Raw genomic sequence first — 21,812 nt, forward strand, 5'->3', positions numbered from 1 at the left:
ACTGACTGAGGTGGGCTGTGTATTTGTTACACTGGAAGAGCGTAATATTTCACTGTGAATTTCCACTTTCAAAATGGCCTTAATTTAAATAAATTAAATATAAAACACAGATATCAAAATAAATATAATTTTTTTTTTCATTTAATTTGAAAATAAAAAATGAAATCTTTAGCAAATCTTAAAAATATATAATTTTTTCACACTGTACGTTGTAATGTTGGCGTCAAAATTTGTATTTAGAATTTAAAATGATTAATGGTATATACTCCGTGTTTAAATTTTAGACATGTGGAATTATTTTTATTTTCATTATTTTATTTTTGTAGAATTTAGAAAATAATTAAGTAAAAATGTTGTGGTTTCTTAAAAAAATGTTAGTATAAAGAATTGTCTTTTTTCTTTTAAACAACATCAAATGTGACATCAAATGATAACATTGTTATAACAAATAACAAAAACAATATAATTTTTATTTTGATTATTATTAACAGTTATTGTTACTTATTGATAATTAAAATAATAAATATTGTTATTATTTATTTATTTTAATGAATATAATAATAGTTACTATTATTATTTTCTTTTTATTATTATTAACATAATTGTTATCATTTATTTATAATTAAAAAGAAATAATAATAGTTATCCGTTATTATTATTATTATTATTATTATTATTATTATCATTATTATTATTAACATCATTACATCATTAACAATTAACGTGATTATTTATTTATGATAATAATAATAATAATAATTAGAAGCATTATTATTTACATAATTATTTATAATTATTATTAACAACGTTATTACTATTTATAATTAATATAATAATAATAGTTATTATTATTTTAAATTATATTATTATTATTATCATTATTAACATAATTATTTATCATTATTATTGATATCATTATTACTATTTATAATAAATGTAGTAATAATAATAATAAAAGTTATTATTATTGTTGTTATTTATAATTAATATATTATTATTAACTATATTATTACCATTATTATTATTATTATTATTTATAATTGTATAATAATAATAGTTATTATTATTGTTAACATAATTATTATTATCATATTTTATTTTCTATTATTATTAACATGATTATTATTTTTTATTTAAAATGACTAAAATAATAATAATTATTATTATTATTAACACAATCATTGTTTATTTAAAATTAATATATAATTATATTAATAATAATAATATTTTATATTAATATTAATAATTCTAATTAAGTAAAAACATATTGCTGTTGTCTTTATTCTTTTCTTATTATTTATTCATTATTCATATTAATAGATAATAAACTGAAATAACATGTATTTATTTTTTCTCACTTTAGTTTTGTTCTTTAAACAACATCAGTTATAAAATAATAATGGTTATTATTAAACATGTAATTAAAAATATAACAATTATTATAATTAACATAATTTTAGTTGTTTTAAAGTCAAAATCAGTAAGTAAATAAAAGTTAAGTTTTAGTTTAAGTTTTTTTTTATTATTCATTCATAAATCCAAATACACACATGTATTACATTTCTCTGGGTAAACTGCTGCAGAGACTGAGGGAGATGGCATTTCTGCCTTGTCATTCATATGTGTGATCGCCAGTCAGAGAGCGAGTTCTATCTCTCTGCTGTTTAGTCACCCATATCTGCATTAAGCACAATTAGTATCCTGCAGGCAATGCTCCGTCTGCGTGGTGGGAGGGTGCCTCCTCCAGTTTCGAGCTGACACCGCAGACCGCCAGGCATCTGCACCATTAAAGGTAATAACATATGTAAATGAAATGAACTTGTTTTTGGCAAGGGATATTCAAGTCATTTGAATTTGTCTTAGTCACACGTTGTGGCAGCCTCCGAGCGAGTGGTCTAATTTATCTTCCCCAAGACGTGCCATGATTAAAAAACACATTTCACTCCACACTCACAGTTATTATGATGGTGGCAGTAGCCACTCATTGCAATGGTATACGTGTGCTGATGCTAACTTATAACTGCTAACTGACAAATAACACTAACAAGTGCTGATGGTTTTGTCGAGATGATAACCTCAATGCAGCTCCGGGCAAATGACGTTGGACGTATGTGGTGTGCATGCACCTGTGAGTTTGTTTACAGGAGTTTCCTTACTTTGGCAAAGGAAAACCAGTCCCCTCTTGGCTTATATCGAAATCCTCTGACATTCTTCTTTACAAATCCTCGTTTTGTACTTCTAATTCGTGACCATTGTTTTGTTTTGATCGCTCCACTTGCACATCTGCGTTTGTCACTTCTGAGTGATGGGTGGATTCGCTTTATAGGACTTCTTTTGACCTGTTGAATAAAAACAACTTGCTAACTGCTTTAGCTTGGTTTAAAATGAAAGGGTTAGCTTTCAGACACCAAGATACAAACAAATAGAGTTTCATTCTAAAGCAGTGCTTCTCAACCAGGAGGCCTTTCAAGCAAACTTTCAAAATGGCCTTAATATGACTTAAAATTGTATAAAATATGACAAAATAAGCCAACTCCGTATCAAGGTATTTCTTCACTGTCACTGTGTTAAAAAACCTGGATCCATAAGGAAGCTTCATTATAAAAGTATGATTTCTGGACATGGAAAAGTCATGCAAATTAATACAATTGTATATCTCCATGAGCGTTTTCATAATAAACACATTTTTCTTGTTATGCCAAGCTCTGAAATATTTCATCTGCTAGAAATTTGACATCCTTGTCCTTAAAGGACATGTCATCCGAGATGTTCATGTCTTTCTTTTTATAGTCGAAAAGAAATTAAGTTTTCTGAGGAAATCATTTCAGAATTTTTCATCATTTCTTCATTTTTTCGTCATTTTTCTCCATATAGTGGACTTCAGTGGGGATCAATGGGTTGAAGGTCTAAATTACAGTTTTGGTTCAGCTTCAAAGGACTCTACATGGTCCCAGCCAAAGAATAAGGGTCTTATCTAGCAAAACGATTGGCCATTTTCTAAAAAAAAAAAAAAAAAATATATATATATATATATATATATATATATATATATATATATATATATATATACTTTTTACCTTTTACCCACAAATGCTCATCTTACACTAGCTCTGCAGTTGTGCATCAACGATTTAATAAACGTGTAATCACATTGGAAAAGTCATGCACAGTTGGTTCTTTATCTGTGCACTCCGGATTGAAAAGGTGAGGTAGGGCAAAAATCTCCATCTCATTTTCTCCTCCCACTTCAAAATCGTCCAACATCGCTGTTTTACCATTTTTGTAAAGGCCTTTTGACTTTCTTTGCACGTTCGCTTTGTAAACACTAGGTCGGTACTTCGACTTACGTCACGCGTGACCTTCCCAATGTGTATACGTAATGAGTGAAGATATGGACGCAGAGCTAGTCGAATATGAGCATTTGTGGTTAAAAAATATATACAGTGCCTTGCAAAAGTATTCATACCCCTTCATTTTTTTACATTTTGTTTTGTTGCAGCATTATGTTAAACTGCTTTAAATTAGTTTTCCCCCACATCAATTTACACTCCATACACTATAATAATGACAAAGCAATGACCAGATTTGCAAATTTTACACATTTATTAAAAATAAAACACTGAAATAAGTACATTGCATAAGTATTCATACCCTTAACTCAGTACATAGTTGAAGCACCTTTACAGCCTCAAGTCTTTTTGGGTATGATGTGACAAGCTTTGCACATCTGCATTTGGCAATTATCTGCCATTTTTTGCCTCACCTTTTCACCTCTTAAGCTCTGTCAGCTTGGATGGGGGCTGGCAGACATTTTCTAGAGTCCTAGTTGTTCTAACCGTCTTCCATTATGGATAATGGAGGCTACATGCTTCTGTGAACTTTCAATGCATCCGATTTTTTTCTGAACTCTTCCCTAGATCATTGCCTTAACGCAAGTCTGTCACTGAGCTCTACAGGCAGTTATCTTGACCTCAGGACTTGGTTCTTGCTCTGATATGCATTTTCAGCTGTTAGACCTTTTCTGAGAGGTGTGTGCCTTTCTAATGCCTCGTTTCCACTGAGCGGTACGGTACGGTACGGTACGGAACGATACGCATTTATTTGCGTTTCCACTATCAAAAGTTGTGAATGGTACCAAAATGCCGAACTGTACCGTACCACTTTTTGGGTACCCTTCCGTTGTGGTACCTAGCACAGTGGAACGGTACTAAAGGGTGGAGCTAGACTCACTGCAGAGCGTTGATTGGTTGACAGAGAATCGTCACTTTAATCATACTCATTCAAATGAATTTGCCACAGTTTAACTCTACTCGAAGTGTAGTAATATCTAGAAGCAATATGAATGCCCCTGAGCTAAATTTCGAAGGTGTCCCAGAAAAGGGTATAAATACTTATAAATACTTGTATACTTATACAGCTCAAATGTATCAAAGCCAATCTTTAAGTGGGAGCAGCAGGTCAGTAACACAGACGGCTTTATCTTGCTTCATGGTCCTTGAGATGGATTCTTTGCTGTTGTTCTTCAGTCATGCACTTTGGTTGCTGCTTTGTAGTCTGCCATCACCTCTGGCAGAGCATTTACACATACTTCTGAGGCGAAGGTCGGCAGTACTTATTTTTCTAGATCACAGCTGTTTTATTTATGCTGCCCTCTGGTGTAGTCGCATTTGATCCCAGGATAAACACAGAAAATCTTCCCAAAAGAAGAGATTTGATATGTATCGTGTAGCCCTCTTAGATATAAATAGAGCATCCTTAAGTGTGGATTATACATGTTGTTTCTTTTGTCAACATCTGTAGATGTTGGATTTGCGCTGTTTGCTTGGGTTCGTGTGTGAACGTCTCTAATCCTATTAGCTTTATAAATTGTGGCATTATATATATAAGCTTTCCCATCAACACTTGTGAACTTCTCAAAGTGAAGCATAACATCTCAAATAATTAGTTTCATGTCCAACGCTTTGTTTATTCAATTGTCTGTCTCACACGTCTCTTTAATCGGCGTTAATGCCCATCTGTTGGTGGTGTGGACCTCTCTAACAGATTGTAAATTCTGTCAACGGTTTGCTTTACGTTCGGCGCTTCTGCTTTGATTCAGGGATTAATTATTCGGGATGAGCTTCTGAAAATAGTTTGGATGGTGCCAGGGTAAGTTGTGGGCGTTCGTAATTGTTATTTGAACGGAGCTGCTGTTGTTGTTCATTCTTGTTGCTCTTAATAAGTTGGCGCAAGGAAGTTGATGATTTTTTTTTTTTACTTTGAAGGACTGCCCTAAATATTGGGAAAGTGGGAGGTTAATGATAGTCACTTCGTTCCTGAATTTCTCTGGATCACAGAGTGTTAAAATAGAACCTCAGAGCTATTCTACCATCTGTTCTTACAATATGGTGCTGTGTAACCTTGAGAAAACAGAAAAACAGTTGGCTATGCCTCTTTTCCCTAAGCTGTTATTACTTTTTGTAATTGCCTTCAAGTCAGTTTTGCTTTAAAAAATAAAAATAGTACAAGCTCTTAAGTTAATAGGAGTTTTCACATCTTTTTTTTTTTTTTTTGTCCGTGTGAAACAGTGTAACCACTACCGAGTCATTACCGCAGCTTGTTAGTCTTTTTTTTTTTTTCTTGCCTGAAGACGGAAAGTTAACACTGCATCCTTTGCATATCATGCATGCATGAACTGGGACAAATACTGGAACTGGAATAGTCGGCGCAAACGGACCGGATGATCAGCGTGGTAATGAGGCCATCCAATAACTTTCTCTCACCCCGAACGCCCTCTGTGTTGGCATCTGCTGGAAAAGTTCCACCTAGAGGGCATCCCAGGCCCTCCAGTTTCCATAGTAACTAGCCGAGGGTGGTGCATGAAGTTTTTGGAGTTCAAAGTTGATGTGAGACCCCAGAGATGCTGGTTCCCTTCTTTGGCTGGGTTGGGTAAGAAGATGTGAAATATTAAGCTGAAGCAGCTGTTCTCCGTTGAGTTCCTATGTCTCATTTACTGCCAACCTCAAGTTAACCACGCATGCTTTACTGTATCAGAAGGAATAACAGTTCATGCTCACAAACGTAGTTCACCACAGAAGTTCTCAGACATGGATAAGCACAAAAAGTGGTCATGTTTGACAACATGTCATAAGAAATATGCATTTACATTTATTTTGGCGAATTATAATATATGTTGTCATTCAAAAGTTTGGGTCGGTTACGTTTTTTACGATTTTTTTTATATACTCAGCAAATATGCATTAAATTATGGAAGCCCATTTCTGCCATGGATAAAAAAAAAAAAAAAAAAAGGTAATTGTGACTTATCTTGCAAATCTGACTTTATTTTTATACTCACAATTGTGAGTTTGTATCACACAATTCTGAGGGGGAAAAAATCAGAATTGTGATTTTATATCTCTCAATCGCAGCCTTATATCTTGCAATTCTGACTTTATTTCTCAGAACTGTTTATTTCTGAGAATTGCTAGTTTAAATCTCACAATTCTGAGGAAAAAAGTCAGAGCTGTGAGTTTTTATCTTGCCATTCTGACTTTATTTCTCGCAATTGTGAGTTTATTTCATGCAATTCTGAGAAAAAGTCAGAATTGTGACTTTATATCTTGCAAATTCTTACTTTATAACTCACAATTGCAAGTTTATATCTCACAATTCTGACTTTATTTCTCAGAATTGTTTATTTCTGAGAATTGCAAGTTTAAATCTCACAATTCTGAGGAAAAAAGTCAGAATTGCAAGTTTGTATCTTGCAATTGTGAGTTTATATCTCGCAATTCTGAGAAAAAAAGTAGAAATTGTGACTTTATATCTCGCAATCCTGACTTTATACCTCACAATTGCAAGTTTATATCTTACTATTCTGACCTAATTTCTCAGAATTGTTTAATTTTGAGAATTGCAAGTTTATATCTTACAATTCTGAGGAAAAAGTCAGAAGTGTCAGATACAAACCCACAATTGCGAGAAAAAAAAGTCAGAATTGTAAGTTTTAATCTTGCAATTGCGAGTTTATATCTCACAATTTTGAGGGAAAAAGTCAGAATTGCAAGATTGTGAGGTTAAAAAGTAGAAATTACCTTTTCTTGTTTGTTTGTTTTTTAATTATGTGAGGGAAATAGGCTTCCATATTAAATTGATAAAAAGTGACAATAAATATATTTATAATGTTACAAAAATATTCTAATAAATTTTGTTCTGTCTATATTCTCTCTCTTTTGTTAACTCTCTATTCATCAATGAATCCTGAAAAAGATGCATCACAGTTTCCACCAAAATATTACGTTTCAACATTATAATAAGAAATATTTAATGAGCACCAAATCAGCCAATTAGAATGATTTTTTTTTGAAGGATCATGTGACACTGAAGACTGCTTTGAAAGTCAGCTTTGCCATCACTGGAATAATTTTTATTTTATATTCTTTTCAATTAGAAAATTATTGATTGCAAAAAAAAAAAAACTCTTTTAAATGTTTATCTGTTATTTAAAAATGCATTTTTTTAGTATATTTCATTCAGCGAGTTCAACCAGGTGTGTACCTTTTTGAATGATTCATTAAAAGAATCAGTTCATAAAGGGAAATTGTTACTCGGCTATGTGGCATTTGATATGATTAAATGGTTAATTTTGATTATGTTGCTGTCACGTTGATCGGCCCGTTTAACTGAAGATAAGCTTAGGGACGTGTCGAGGTTAAACCAGACACTTAAAAGGTGTCTACCCATAATTTATGAACATTACCAAATCATTAATCACTGACAACCCAAGAACAAACCTGAATGGAGAAGTAGATTTGTGTTCCAAGCACCTCAGCTAAGCATGTCAGATAAAATCATGAAATATGTCAAGGTGGAACTCAGCAACTCCATGCTTTGTACCAGGTGTGTGTGTGTGTGTGTGTGTGTGTGTGTGTGTGTGTGTGTGTGTGTGTGTGTGTGTGTGTGTGTGAACGTGTTTGAGTTAGCCTTAAATCTGCGAAGGAATGACATTGTACATATCAGAGTTTGCCCATGCTCTTTCATCTTCCCTTCATAGCCCGTCTGACGCTGCATTTCAAAGCACCTTATTCCTGCCACAGAATGGTAAAAATAAACTTGCCGTCAGGAAAGTTTGTCAGTGGGAGAATCTCTTTAATCTGGCCCACAAAAATTTAAGCTGACACCCAACGTCAGGCACACGTCAACGCAGGGACAGCTCATCTCCTCGAAGGCTTCGCGAAGCCTCAGTGATTAATAGTCGTGTGTTTTGCCAACATCAGTATCTCTGCCTCCGTTACACAAGGATTAATACACCATCACGCCAGTTTGATGGCATGTTTCACCAGAGTACGGAGATGAATTGCCGCAGCTGCGTATTTGCATGAATATAGTGATTTAATGCAGAGGATGTAGCTTTGTGTCAGACGTAAACACATGGATTGGTAACACATCAATGAACTTGGGAAAATGCAGAGCTGTTTTCATTAACCGTCAAAGACTAATACATACATTTCATAAAAAACCTGACATCTAATGTATGCGGGATTTTACTAGCAAAAATATATGACCGTTACGTCAAGGAGAAATAGGATTGGATGTAGATATACAATGTAGTATGTCTTTGTAAGCGTGCTAGAGCTCATTGTGTGTAGAATTAGAAATTTCAAGCTCTTTCTGTCTTCTCTTTGCACTCATAAAACATGTAGAAAGCTATTCATTAGCATTCCCATTCATGTCAATGGCAGCAGCTTGGCTATGGCAGGCTATGCTAGCAAACACTGACAGTTTCCTCAGAGTTTTAGCATATTAACTCTCCTCATTTGTGCATTCGTATTGTTATGGTGCTATATGCTATCCATCATATGATATGCTGATTTGCCAAGCAGCCTGCTGTTATCTCTTCAGTAGGAATGAAGATTAAGAGTAAAAGCGTATGAAGCATGCTAGAGGAACGTGCTGGCAGCACAGCGAGTTGCCACCTATAAGGCTGAGCTGTTTCGGATTTATTTTGTAATTAGGCTTATCGATTTGCCGTCCTATTGTGTTTTACGTGTTCATTTGCCTCCCTTGTGCTCTCAGCAAGGACACCGCGCTGCACTTTTGCTGTATTGACACTCGCTAACCATGGAGTCCAAACATTTGGCTTCATTCAGTATACAGCCTCAAGACTGCATTACCAAGTCAGAGAAGTTCAAATAACAATATCATCGCAGTACCGGATTTCTCATGGTCCGCGTTTATTTATTTAGTTGAGTTGTTCGAGCCACTCTGGTGTTTTCGAGTGGAAATTGAACTATTTCTTAGGCGGAAATGCTTTCAGTGAACAAACAACTTAAGTCGTGGGCAAATTTAATATTCTGGCCTTTTCTCTGCTGTGTGTTTTTTTTTTTTTCTTTTTTACACAATGCGTGGATCAGGATATTGGATTACAATATTTTACTCAGATTAAGTACACACGGAGGCTTTTCGAGCTCAGGGACCAAGTAATATAGCTGGTTGGCTGGATGTGCGCACTTAAGACTTGATTTGGTTTTGAAGATATTTTTTCCTCTTTCGATTTGTGCTGAAAGTGTAAGAGCCTGTCTGGAAATTCATTTTGAGCAAACAAGACAGAACCACTGTTTCCTCCCACAGTACTTTAACGTCAACGAATATCTCTTGTTGAATTTTATATACAGACACAAACAAATAGGGATGTTCTTTGCTTGACTGCAAATACTAGAGCAAATACTTTTTGTGTGTGTGTACTTCCTCACATTCTCACATCACCACATATGACACTTTGTATCTTGAAGCTTAATGATGAAGTACTGGGCTGTAGGTCTGTGTTCAAGGTTGTTGAGGTTAGCGGATGTTTTTTGTTGATATTGTCCGGCATTGTCCTTGTTCTACCGAACTACCATGTTTCATTTAAAGCCTGACTTACGTATTAAAGGTATAGTTCACCCAAAATAAAAAATGACCCCATGATTTAATCACCCTCAAGCCATCCTAGGTGTATATGACTTTCTTTTTTTAAACAAATACAGTCAGAGTTATATTAAGAATGTCCTGGCTCTTCCATGGCACTGAATGGCTGCTGAGATTTTGAAGTCCAATAAAGTGCATCCATCCATCATAAAAAGTACTCCACATAGAGGCCTCCTAATAAAGGCCTCCTGAAGCGAATTGATGCATTTGTGTACGAAAAATATCCATATTTAAAACTTTATAAACCATAATCTCTAGCTTCCGTTATCTGTTGTACACGTGTGAGAAATGTAAGTACAAAACAAAGAATTGGTAAAGAAAAATGTTGTAGGATTTTGATATAAGCCTAAACTAGCATATTCTCACCAGAGCTTACTCTGTGCCTAAATCCTACCTCATCCGCTGGAATGCCACTCTCTAAAGTTTTAAATACACAAACACATCGATTCACTTCAGAAGGCCTTTATTAACCCCCCGGAGCCGAGTGGAGCACTTTTTTTTTAAAGATGGATGCACTTTATTGGACTTCAAAATCTTAACAGCCCTTCATTGCCATTATAAAGCTTGGAAGAGCCAGGACATTTTTTAATATAACTGTTTGTATTCGTCTGAAAGAAGAAAGTCACATACACCTAGAATAGCTTGAGGGTGAGTAAATTATGGGGTAATTTGAATTTTTTAGTGAACTATCCCTTTAAGAATATACAGTATACATATACAGTACTATTCAATTTTTTCTTACAGTATGGTCAAAAAGGCTGCATACACATACATAGGTGACCCTGGACCACAAAACCTGTCTTAAAGGAACACTCCACTTTTTTTGGAAATAGGCTCATTTTCCAACTCCCCCCGAGTTAATAAGTTGAGTTTTACCGTTTTGAAATCCATTCAGCCATTCTCCTGTTCTGGCGATATCACTTTTAGCATAGCTTAGCATAGATCATTGAATCCTATTAGACCAATAGCATCGCGTTCAAAAATGACCAACGAGTTTCGATATTTCTCCTATTTAAAACTTGACTCTTCTGTAGTTATATCGTGTACTAAGACCGGTGGAAATGCAAAGCTGCGAGTTACTAGGCTGATAAGATTAGGAACTACACTCCCATTCCGGTGTAATAGTCAAGGAAGTTTGCTGCCGTAATATGGCCGAAGCAGGAGCAGTAATACCACGCAGCACATGTGCAAATGCTAAACTAGCTGGAAACTCATTTCTGATAATACTCCGCCTGCTTCAGCCATACGGCAGCAAACTTCCTTGACTATTACGCCGGAATGGGAGTGTAGTTCCTAATCTTATCAGCCTAGTAACTCGCAGCTTTGCATTTCCACCGGTCTTAGTACACGATATAACTACAGAAGAGTCAAGTTTTAAATACAACAAATATGGAAACTCGTTGGTCATTTTTGAACGCGATGCTATTGGTCTAATGGGATTCAATGATCTATGCTAAGCTATGCTAAAAGTGATATCGCCAGAACAGGAGAACGACTGAATGGATTTCAAAACGGTAAAAATCAACTTATTAACTCGGGGGGAGTTGGAGAATGAGCCTATTTCCAAAAAAAATGGAGTGTTCCTTTAAGTAGCACGGCTATTTGGCTATTTGTAGCAATAGCCAAAAATACATTGTATGGGTCAAAATGATTGATTTTTCTTTTATGCCAAAAAATCATTAGGATATTATGTTATTATGTTCCATTAAGATATTTTGTAATTTCCTATCATAAATATATCAAAACTTACATTTGATTAGTAATATGCTTTGCTAAGAACTTCATTTGGACAACATTAAAGGCGATTTTCTCAATATTTTGATGTTTTTGCAACCTCAGATTCCAGATATTCAAATAGTTGTATCTCGGCCAAATATTGTCCTATCCTAACAAACCATACATCAATGGAAAGCTTATTTATGTCGAAGAATTGACACTTATGTGAGTTTAGTTAAGTTTAGAAGTTCCCACTCTCTTAGTTAGCCTTTTCAGACTGTTACGGGTTACCAAGTATCAAGTGTTGAGATCTTTGGGTAAATTTGACTTGTTGAATGAAGCCTTTTTCTAATTCCCCATGATTACAGTGTGTATAAACAAGCTCTGAGTTGCAGAATGCTGCTGTGTATAGATCTGCCTCATGTGGTTTGGTTCTAGATCAATTCCTCTCTTGTCACAAACATTAGGAAACAAAGCATTCCTGTAATTTCTTGACACATTATGGTGTTTATGATTGACAAGCTCAATGACACTGCCTGCAGTGATTTTTCTGAAAAGAAACAATGCGATGTTGTTTTTCAGCAGGTACAGTTTCACCTTTGAGATAGATTGGCTTGTCTTCATCTCTTTTCCTTGCAATGTGATGGCATCCATCGCTCGTGGAGTTAACAGCCGCTTGCTGCCTGGGCTCATCTCATTCACCGCAGTTGATGCAGGAAGATGAAATGTATTAGCCTCATATCGGGAAACTAATATGCTATCATTTACAGCATTACGCTCCCCAACTGCACACGAAAGAAAATGTTCAGGGAGCTCCATCAGGTGCCTTCCATTAAACTGGAAAATTGAAGCTTAAGGTGCCATTATGAAACATCAGTGTAGTTCAGAACCCCCAGGTAATTGTGGGTGGAAAATAAGTTTGCGAGAGGCCTATAATTCACCGTGTTTCTGATAGTGCCGAACCCTAATTGTCATATTTAGTCCGAGAATCAGCCTGCCTAACACTGAGGGTTTTCAATAAGCGCTTGTGACAGTACTTGGGGTTACCATGGTTACGGTTTGCTGCACATTGCTCTTGTACACCAACACCCCGCACAGCCGTTTCTGTACCGCGGTAAATACTCATCTCCTCCTGCCACATTAACAGAACTGGAAAAGAGCCAGCGCTATTGACGTGTTGTTATCTTGAGGTCCAAAAATGCACGGCCTTGTGCTCCTCGTACACCCACTGACAACATCCTTCCCAGGAGTGCGTTTTAATTGGTTGGCAGGCCCAGTCACTGGGGATGTACAGCATATGCTTCTCTTTTTAGCTTCAAGACAGAAACTGTGATTTTATGTAAACTACCTTAGTAATTAGATAACAAAGAAAGGCTTTTTTTTTTTTTTTTTTTTTGCTGAATTGCTTCGGTTGGGGCGTGTAGGAGGAACATGTAGAAGTGTGTACGGGTGTAATTTAGGAATGGGTCATGATGGATGATAACCAATTACAGTAGTTAAGGATTCTCACCAAATATCAGGGGAATTTTAAAATTGTGATTTCCAGGCCTAAAAAAGTCTTGCGAAAGTATTCATACTCCTTAATTTTTCATTTTGTTATGTTGCTCCCACATCATTCTACACTCCATACACCATAATGGCAAAGCAAAAAATAGGTTTTCAACATCTTTGCCAATTTAATAAAATAAAAACTGAAATGATTCCATTGCATAAGTATTCATACCCTTATCTGGGACAGTTGAAATTTAGAAATTTTAGGCATTCATGTTGCTTGTAGAGGTTAACAGACTTCGAGGGGAGTTCACCTGTGGCAAATTCAATTGAATGGGTATGATTTGAAAAGACAAACATCTTAATAAAAAGGTCTAACAGCTGAAAATGTATCTGAGCAAAAAACAAAGCCCTAAGGTTAGAAAAAAAAACTGAGCCACGGATCTGGGGAAGAGTTCAGATAGAGAAGGGCTTAGGTTAGAGTGGTGACCAAGATCCTGATGGTAACTCTAGTTCAGCTCTGTGATTATATGTGGAGATAGGAGAAACCCACAGAAGGACAAACATCACTGCAACTCTCCATCGATCTGGGCTTAATGGCACTGTGGCAAGACTCAATCCTCTCCTCAGTAAAGACGCATAAAAACACACTTGGAATTTGCGAAATTTGCATCTGAAGGACCCTCACACTGTGAGAAACAAGATTTTTTGGTCTGATGAATCTCAATTCCAAGCATCATGTATAGAGCAAACCAGGCACTGCTCACCATCTGAAGAGTACCATCCCAAAACTAAAGTGACGTGGTAGCAGCATCATGCTGTGGGGCTGTTTTTAGTAGCAAGGACTGAGGGAGTCGTCAGAGTAGAAGAAAAGCTCAGCACAGCAAAATATAGAGAAGGCATTAATGAAAACCCATTCCAGAGTATCCAGAACCTCAGACTGGGCAGAAGGTTCACATTCCAACAGGGCAATGAGCCAAAGCACACAGCAGGAGTGGCTTATAGACAACTCTGTGAATGTCCTTCAGTGGTCCAGCCAGAGCCTGGGCTTGAACCCAATCAAACATTTCTGGAGAAACCTGAAAATGTGTGTCTGTCCCCATCCAACCTAACAGAGCTTCAAAGGGGAACAGGAAAGAGAAAGAATGGCAGATAACTGCCAAATGCTGATGTGCAAAGCTTGTCACATCATAAAAAAGACATGAGAATGTAAAGGTGCTTCAGCTAAGTACTGAGTTAAGGGTATGAATACTTATGCAATGTATTTATTTCAGGGTTTTTTTTTGTTTTGTTTTTTAATACATTTACGAAGTTGTTACAATTCTGTTTTTGCTTTGTTGTAATAGTGTATGGACTGCCCTGCTGAAAATAACAGCTAAAACCAGGCTGGTTGGCTGGTCTTAGCTGGTTTAAGCTGGTAGTTAGATGGCCAGGCTGTGGGGGGAAGAATATAATTTAAAGCAGTTTATCCTAAGGCTGCAACATTAAAAAAAAAAAAATGAAAAAAAAGTAGTGCACATTTTTCAATTTTTGTTTTCAACATTCTGCTAGATATTGTAGACTCTTTCTCTTTTTGCAGGCATTTGTAAATTTAATGCATTTATGAAGTTACAATCATTCATTCCAAGGATTCGTCCCTGATATAGAAATGGAAAACTGCACCAAAAATATCTCTGACATAATAAGAAATGACTTTTGATTAATCATTCAGCCAGTGGACTAACTAGTTTTTGAAAACAGATAGTTTTCTACTTCCCTTGTTGGATTTGTCCATCGTATCCTTGTGGGTTATTTCTGAAATATGGATTTCTCTCTGTCTCTCTCTCCTCCAGCTGCCTTGCAAGTGGAAATCACTCCGGCCCAGGGAGAGATCAGCGTGGGAGAGTCCAAATTCTTTTTGTGTGAAGGTAGGAAGATGACCCTCCCGTGATGAAACAAATTGGGGGTCACGTCACATTTAACCTTCACGAAGTGCTTTTGATTTCAAACCTGCTCTCACAGCTCTGTTCAATGCATTTAAACGAGCCCTTACATTCTAATGGGTGGGCAAGGTTGGCTAAAGCTTTGATGTGCTTATTTACAGCAGGTAAATTCATTGACCTGCCTGACTTTTCCAGTAAATCAGTGTGTGAATTGTAGTCCTTGGTTTTTGATCCAGCTGAGAGAAATGTAATGTTAAGGAATGGCGGTAGATGAAAAGCAAAAACAACTTCTATTATAAATGACTAACACCTGAAATATTCAGAGGGCTCATCAAATGGGGCGAAAATGATAAAATGTGACTTATTTAGAGCTATATTATTTCACTTTTTTGTTTTATTGAAATGTATGAAAATATTTTACTGCACTTTAACTGCCTTCAATGTGTCCTTGAGTAGCACTGAAGAATACATTAAACACTGTGAATATATTATGAATATTTTAGTTGCAGATATAAAATTAAGCAACGTTGTTAACGTTGCTTTTCTTATTGTGCTTTTTATTTCTAAAGAGCATTTCCTTAGATAAATAGTTTTATGAGTCCTACTTGTCTTGTGACTTATGAGCATTACAGAATTAGAAATAGCTTTGACTTATGAATTGTTGAGTTTAAATAATTCTTCCTCTAATTATGTGGTTTAATCATACATTTACTTGTTACATATATAATAAAATCATAGAAAAAGTAGCTAAATCTGTTTTAGTTCATGTTTATTACTATTGTTTTATTATATTTTTCCATATCAGTTATTAAATAGCTAATAAGCTGATGGTCTGCCACAGTGTTTTCACTCTATCTGTCTGTCTGTTTGTCAGTTGTTGGGGATGCTAAGGACATAGACTGGTTTGCACCCAATGGGGAGAAGCTCCTGCCAGGCAGACCAGACATCAGTGTCAGCAAGAATGACGAGTCCTCGTCGACGCTCACAATCTACAATGCCAACATCGACCATGCGGGCATGTATAAGTGTGTGGCAAAAAGCGGGGATAAAGAATCTCAGGGCACTGTCATCGTGAAAATTTTCCGTAAGTGCTTTCCTTTTCTAGAAATCATGAGAAATCAACTTGCATTGGGCCCAACTGTAACCCCCAAGCACAATAGAATCATCTGACATTTACCACAACATTTAATAACAAAACAACTGTACACTAATAATGAAAGCATTTTCATTTGCAAGGTTCATGTGCAAGGTTGATGCACATCAGTTTTAAACATCAACCACGCATGTGGCATAAAGACTGTTGCTAATGGACTACTTTATATAATAGAATGATTATCTCAAGGCCAATTTTTCTTTTTTTTAAGATTTATGTTTTGGCATTTTTTCGTTTATTTTGATAGGACAGACTAGAGTTGACAGGAAGCAAAGAAAAGAGGCGGGATCGGGAAAGGTCCTCGAGTCAGGATTCAAACACGGGGCGCCCGGAGCGCAACGGCGCTATATGCCCCAAATTTTTAGTGCTTTATTAAAGGGATAGTTTACCCAAAACTGAAAAATACCCCATGATTTATTCACCCTCAAGCCATCCTAGGTTTATATGACTTTCTTCTTTTAGACGAATACAATCGGAGTTATATTAAAAAATGTTCTGGCTTTTCCCAGATTTATAATGGCAGTGAATGGGTGTTGAGATTTTGAAGTCCAATAAAGTGCATCCATTCATCATAAAAAAAGTACTCCACACGGCTCTGAGGGGATAATAAAGGCCTATTGAAATGAATCAATGTGTTTGTGTATGAAAAATATCCATATTTAAATCCTTACAAACCGTAATCTCGTGTTTATGAGAGAGTGGCGTTCCAGCGGATGACATTGGACGTAGGTGTAGTGTAAGCTCCAGTGAGAAGTGATGAAAGTGGAAGTGCAGAGGAATGAGCAAAATAAAAGTACAAAATGAGGATTGTACAGAAAAAGACGTTTGTTAGAGGATTTCGATATATATTTGCGATATAACGTTTTAAATTTGTATATTTTGATGCACTACTTTACCTCAAAAGGCCTTTAATAACCCCAGGATCCATGTGGAGTATTTTTTATGATAGATTGATACACTTTTTTAGGTTTCAAAATCTCAACACACATTCACTGGCATTAAAAAAGTTTGGAGGAGCCAGGTATTTTTTTAATGTAACTTTAATGTAACTGTATTCACCTGAACAAGAAAGTCATATACACGTAGGATGGCTTGAGGGTGCATAAATCATGGGGTAATTTTCATTTTTGGGTGAACTATTCTTTTTTTGTTTTTTGAGCAAAACATTTCAGGATTTTTCTCCATACAGTGGACTTCTATGGTGCCCTGAGTTTGAACTTCCAAAATGCAGTTTAATGCGGCTTCAAACGATCCCAAATACGGTTGTAAATGATCCCAGCCGAGGAAAAAGGGCTTATCTAGTGAAAAAAAGGTTATTTACAAGAAATTTTATGTATATACTTTTTAAACTTTAATGCTCGTCTTGTCTTGCTCTGCCTGAACACGTTTTTTCCGGTTCAAGACAGTTAGGGTATGTCGAAAAACTCCCATCTCAGTTTATCCCTCAACTGCAGAATCGTCCTACATTGCTGTTTTAGCTTTTTTGTTAAGGGTGTTTGATCTTCTTTGCATGTTGAATTTGCAAACACTGGGTCGGAACTTCTGCAGCAATGTAGGATGATCTTGAAATGTTTGATGAAGTTGAGGGAGAAAACAAGATGGAAGGTTTGTCAACCTACTCTGTTTTGAACCAGAGATGCACAGACTACTCATGCAGCGCAGAGAGAAACAAGACAAGCATTTGAAGTTAAAAAGTATATAAATTGTAAATAAAAAATAATAATAATAATAATTTTGCTAGATAAGACCCTTTTTCCTCGACTGGGATCATTTACACACGCATTTGGGATCGCTCGAAGCTGCATTTAATCTGCATTTTGGAAGTTCAAACTCGGGGCACCAGAGTCCACTATATGGAAAAAAATCTGGAAATGTTTTCTTTAAAAAACATAATTTCTCTTCGACTGAAGAAAGAAAGACATGAACATCTTGGATGACAAGGGGTCATTTAATTATGCTGTTATTATGCTGACAACTTATCTAATTTAATTCTTTAATAAAATATATATATTAAAAAATGATTATATTTGTAATTAAATATATATGATTCCAATAAATTTACTTAAGAAAATAACCGCTGACCACCATGCCACTTCTTTCAAGGATACTTACTAAAAAAAAATTATTATCTTAAAGTTTTTATTTAACCCAGAAATAAACTGTTTACCAATGGAGGGAAAAGTTTTAATCTTTCTCAGAAATATATCCTTTTAAGTATGTTTACATGTTTTGTTTCTCAAAACATTCCTTAATATCTTATGCAACATTGCTTCTCAAGGTTTTACTGGAAAACAAGACAAAAATGCAGATTAAAAAAGCATTTTTACAGTAGCTGTATAACTGAAGTGCATTTCAAATGTGTTTTTCAGAGAAAATCACTTTCCAAAACGCTCCATCGCCTCAAGAGTTCAACGAGGGGGATGACGCTGACATCATCTGTGATGTCATCAGCTCGCCGCCCCCAACTATCATCTGGAAGTATAAAAAGACCAGAATCCAGCCTGAGACTGATGGTACAGTACTACAAGCAGATCTCTTCTTTCATTCTTACTGTCACACTCATATTTTTGTTTTACAGAAGTTCCTGTCAAAATCATCTTATTTTCTAGCTAGTGAGCTCTCTAGCACTGTGACAATCAAAAGGGCAACAAAGAAGCACCTGAATGTTTATTGTGAGACCTCAAAGTTTCAATCTGTTTTCATCTGCACTGTTTTGTTTGTCAGTTCAAGCCTCATTTGGATGAAACTATTTTAACCTCGGAGGGCTCCTCCCTCAGAGACCGCTGGAAGAAGCAGTGACCACAGCTCTCTGCTGTGAGACATGAACTCACAGGCCGATGCTAGATGAAATTTTCACTGCAAAACCACTAATTGTAGCGGAGCTTGAAAACCAAACTGCTCTATGTAAATAACACATTTTCCACATTTCTCTCGTTAACCTCTTTTGTGCTCTTCTTTTGGTTGGCTTATGAGTTCAGATGAAGCACAACACAAAACACTCTGTCTGCATTACATACTACTCTTACTATTGCTAGAGAAACAGTAGAAAAAATAGTAGGCAGTATCCTGTCTAGTGTGCACTAAGTAAATTCCATTTCTGTGCTTTATCTTGCTGAATTTGCCTTTTTCATCGTTTTTAATATATCAGTACTGTTTTACTGTGTCTCCATGGAGTTGAAATATTATATGCACCTTTACTGTGGGTCTTGAATACAGATCGCACTGCAGAAAAGCCCATAAAGATGATTTTATACCGGGAGAAGATGTGCAGCGAGTCATTTTGCTGCCCAGCATGTAATGAGAGGCTCGTTAACATGGTCTCCTTATCTTACTCAAGAGTAATTACTGTCTCATTTTGCTTCCTTTCGGTTTTTTTCCCCCCTGTTTCTATCTCACACCTACAGTCCGTTTCAAGATCTTGAGCAACAACCACCTCCAGATCCGCGGCATCAAAAAGACAGATGAGGGTGACTACACCTGCGAGGGCCGCATTATGGCTCGGGGAGAAATCGACCTCAGGGTCATCAAGGTCATTGTGAACGGTGAGGACTCAATCTCAGAGCCACCTGCTTTGTTACCTCACATAAACACGGGAGTACACTAGTATTTTCACTAGCTAAAAATTGTTTTAAGTCAGTTATTTATATCTTTTGCTGTAGTGTCTCAGTAGGAAATGTCAGTTTACATTTCCAAAGATTCATTTTGCCATTAATTGTAAAAATCCAGTGAGATTTTTACTTGCACTAGGAGTCTGACAACAGCCAGTGCTCCACACAGAGATCTGATCTCATGACATGATGAAACAGAACAAACTGAGACAGACTAAATCCAGAAGAACTGTGGCAACATCTCCAAGATGCTTCAAGAAACCTGCCTGCAAAGCTACAGCACTGTTAAAAGTTTTAGGCACTTGTGTAAAAATGCTGTAAAATGAAGATGCTGTCAAAATTTATGTCATAAATAGATTTTCTTTATTGATTAACTTCTATTAACTCAATTAAATCAACATTTGGTGTGACCATCCTTTCCATTTAAAGCAGCTTTTGCCCTAGATGCACTTGTGCATAGTTTTTACAGGCAGTTTTGCAGATAGGCCTCTTGAAGCATCTTTGAGATGTTGCCACAGTTCTTCTGGATTTATTCTCAATTTTTTCTGTTTGTTAATGTCATGAGATCAGATCTCTGTGTAGAGCATTAGCCATTGTGCAAACAAAAATCGCACTGGATTATTACAGTTAATGGCAAAATGAATGGAAAGGTAAACTGATATTTCCTACTGACACACTACAGCTAAAGATAGAAAAAACTGACTTAAAACCATTTTTAGTTGGTAAAAATACTAGTGTTCTAATAATTTTGGCCACCACTGTATTTCACCGACAAAGAAGTCTTATTTTAAAACAAAATTAGCTTGAGATGCAAAATTGCATGTTATTAATTTATTCATTTTAGAAATTCATAATAAATAATAAGACTTGTTTTCACTGAGTAACCGTTTTAAAAAACTATTTAAGCGTAAATCAAAGATTTTGTGAGGTTTATGTTTATAAAAATTCATTTTAGATGAATTTAGATTAATTAGATATTTAGATATACTAGACAACAATACAGAAATGCTAAGAATGTTTGGCTCTGTATTTTAGCTATGGCATGTAATAGAAAAGAAGAAAATTCTGCAATTATTAAAGTCTTTCCAAACCCTTATGCTGTTATTTTGTCTGGGGAACTTAAGAGAAGAATGTTTCAGAAATATTTAAAGTGTTTTCTTCTATAATACAGCAGTTCTGAAGCCAACCGATAAGTTTATGTGAGGAACAGACCAAACTTTTGAGACGTTATTCTGAAAACTGCTTTTTTAATGTTTTATGTGCTTTTTTATGGAGCACATGGTTACTATGAACTGTCATTAAATCGCAATGACTTCCACAGAATACAATAACATACAGCATACAGATTTGGGACGAAGTCAAAAAGAGTCGTGTTGTCATTTTTGGGTCGTCTGTCTCTTTAAAGAGCCAGTATTTACCAGAATGTTCTCTTCGCTTTTTTCTCCTTCTCCCAGTTCTGCCAAGTATCAGGACCCGCTACACTGAGCTTAATGCCACTGCAGACATCAACCAGGCCGTGACGTTGGCCTGTTACGCAGATGGCTACCCAGAACCAACCGTCACGTGGGCCCGGTACGTGTCATTCATCACCCGCTCTTTTTTGCTAGCAGCCCCTTTATCTGTCTGTACCAAAACAGCACTGAAAAAGTTCAGCCAAATCTCTGCAGGGAAAATGAAGCTTTTTCTCGAATCCAGGGAGGGAGAGGGATCAGAGCTATTGAAGCTTGTAAACTAAAAGTGCTGTGAATGGCAGAGGCACCGTTTCATCCTTTCAGCTGCTGTTAGCCGTGGCAGCTAAGGCAGCTGGCAGCTTTCAGCATGGCTTTACCTCAAAACTCCAGTGACTTCTTTAACCAAGTCGTGAATGAGAGGATGAGATCGCATCAGGTTGCCTCGGGAGAAGGAGGGATAAGAGCGTTCGCCACAGCCTCATTTATTTCCCTCCTTTACTGACAGCGCTGTCATACGGGGGCC

The 21,812-nt window shown here is 36.1% G+C and overlaps 1 protein-coding gene across 6 annotated transcripts in view; it reads left to right on the forward strand.

Annotated features, from left to right (window-relative positions):
* Positions 1 to 21,812, forward strand: part of ncam1a (neural cell adhesion molecule 1a) — a 293,753-nt gene that overhangs the window by 168,430 nt on the left and 103,511 nt on the right. For all 6 annotated transcript variants that reach the window (XM_073824852.1, XM_073824853.1, XM_073824854.1 and 3 more), the window contains exons 2-6: positions 14,988 to 15,062; positions 15,952 to 16,161; positions 18,600 to 18,743; positions 19,635 to 19,772; positions 21,293 to 21,410. In XM_073824852.1, the coding sequence (XP_073680953.1) occupies positions 14,988 to 15,062; positions 15,952 to 16,161; positions 18,600 to 18,743; positions 19,635 to 19,772; positions 21,293 to 21,410 (685 nt within the window). The remainder of the gene's footprint in view (positions 1 to 14,987; positions 15,063 to 15,951; positions 16,162 to 18,599; positions 18,744 to 19,634; positions 19,773 to 21,292; positions 21,411 to 21,812) is intronic.

This window comes from Garra rufa, chromosome 19, assembly GCF_049309525.1.
Source record: "Garra rufa chromosome 19, GarRuf1.0, whole genome shotgun sequence".
Taxonomy (NCBI): domain Eukaryota; kingdom Metazoa; phylum Chordata; class Actinopteri; order Cypriniformes; family Cyprinidae; genus Garra; species Garra rufa.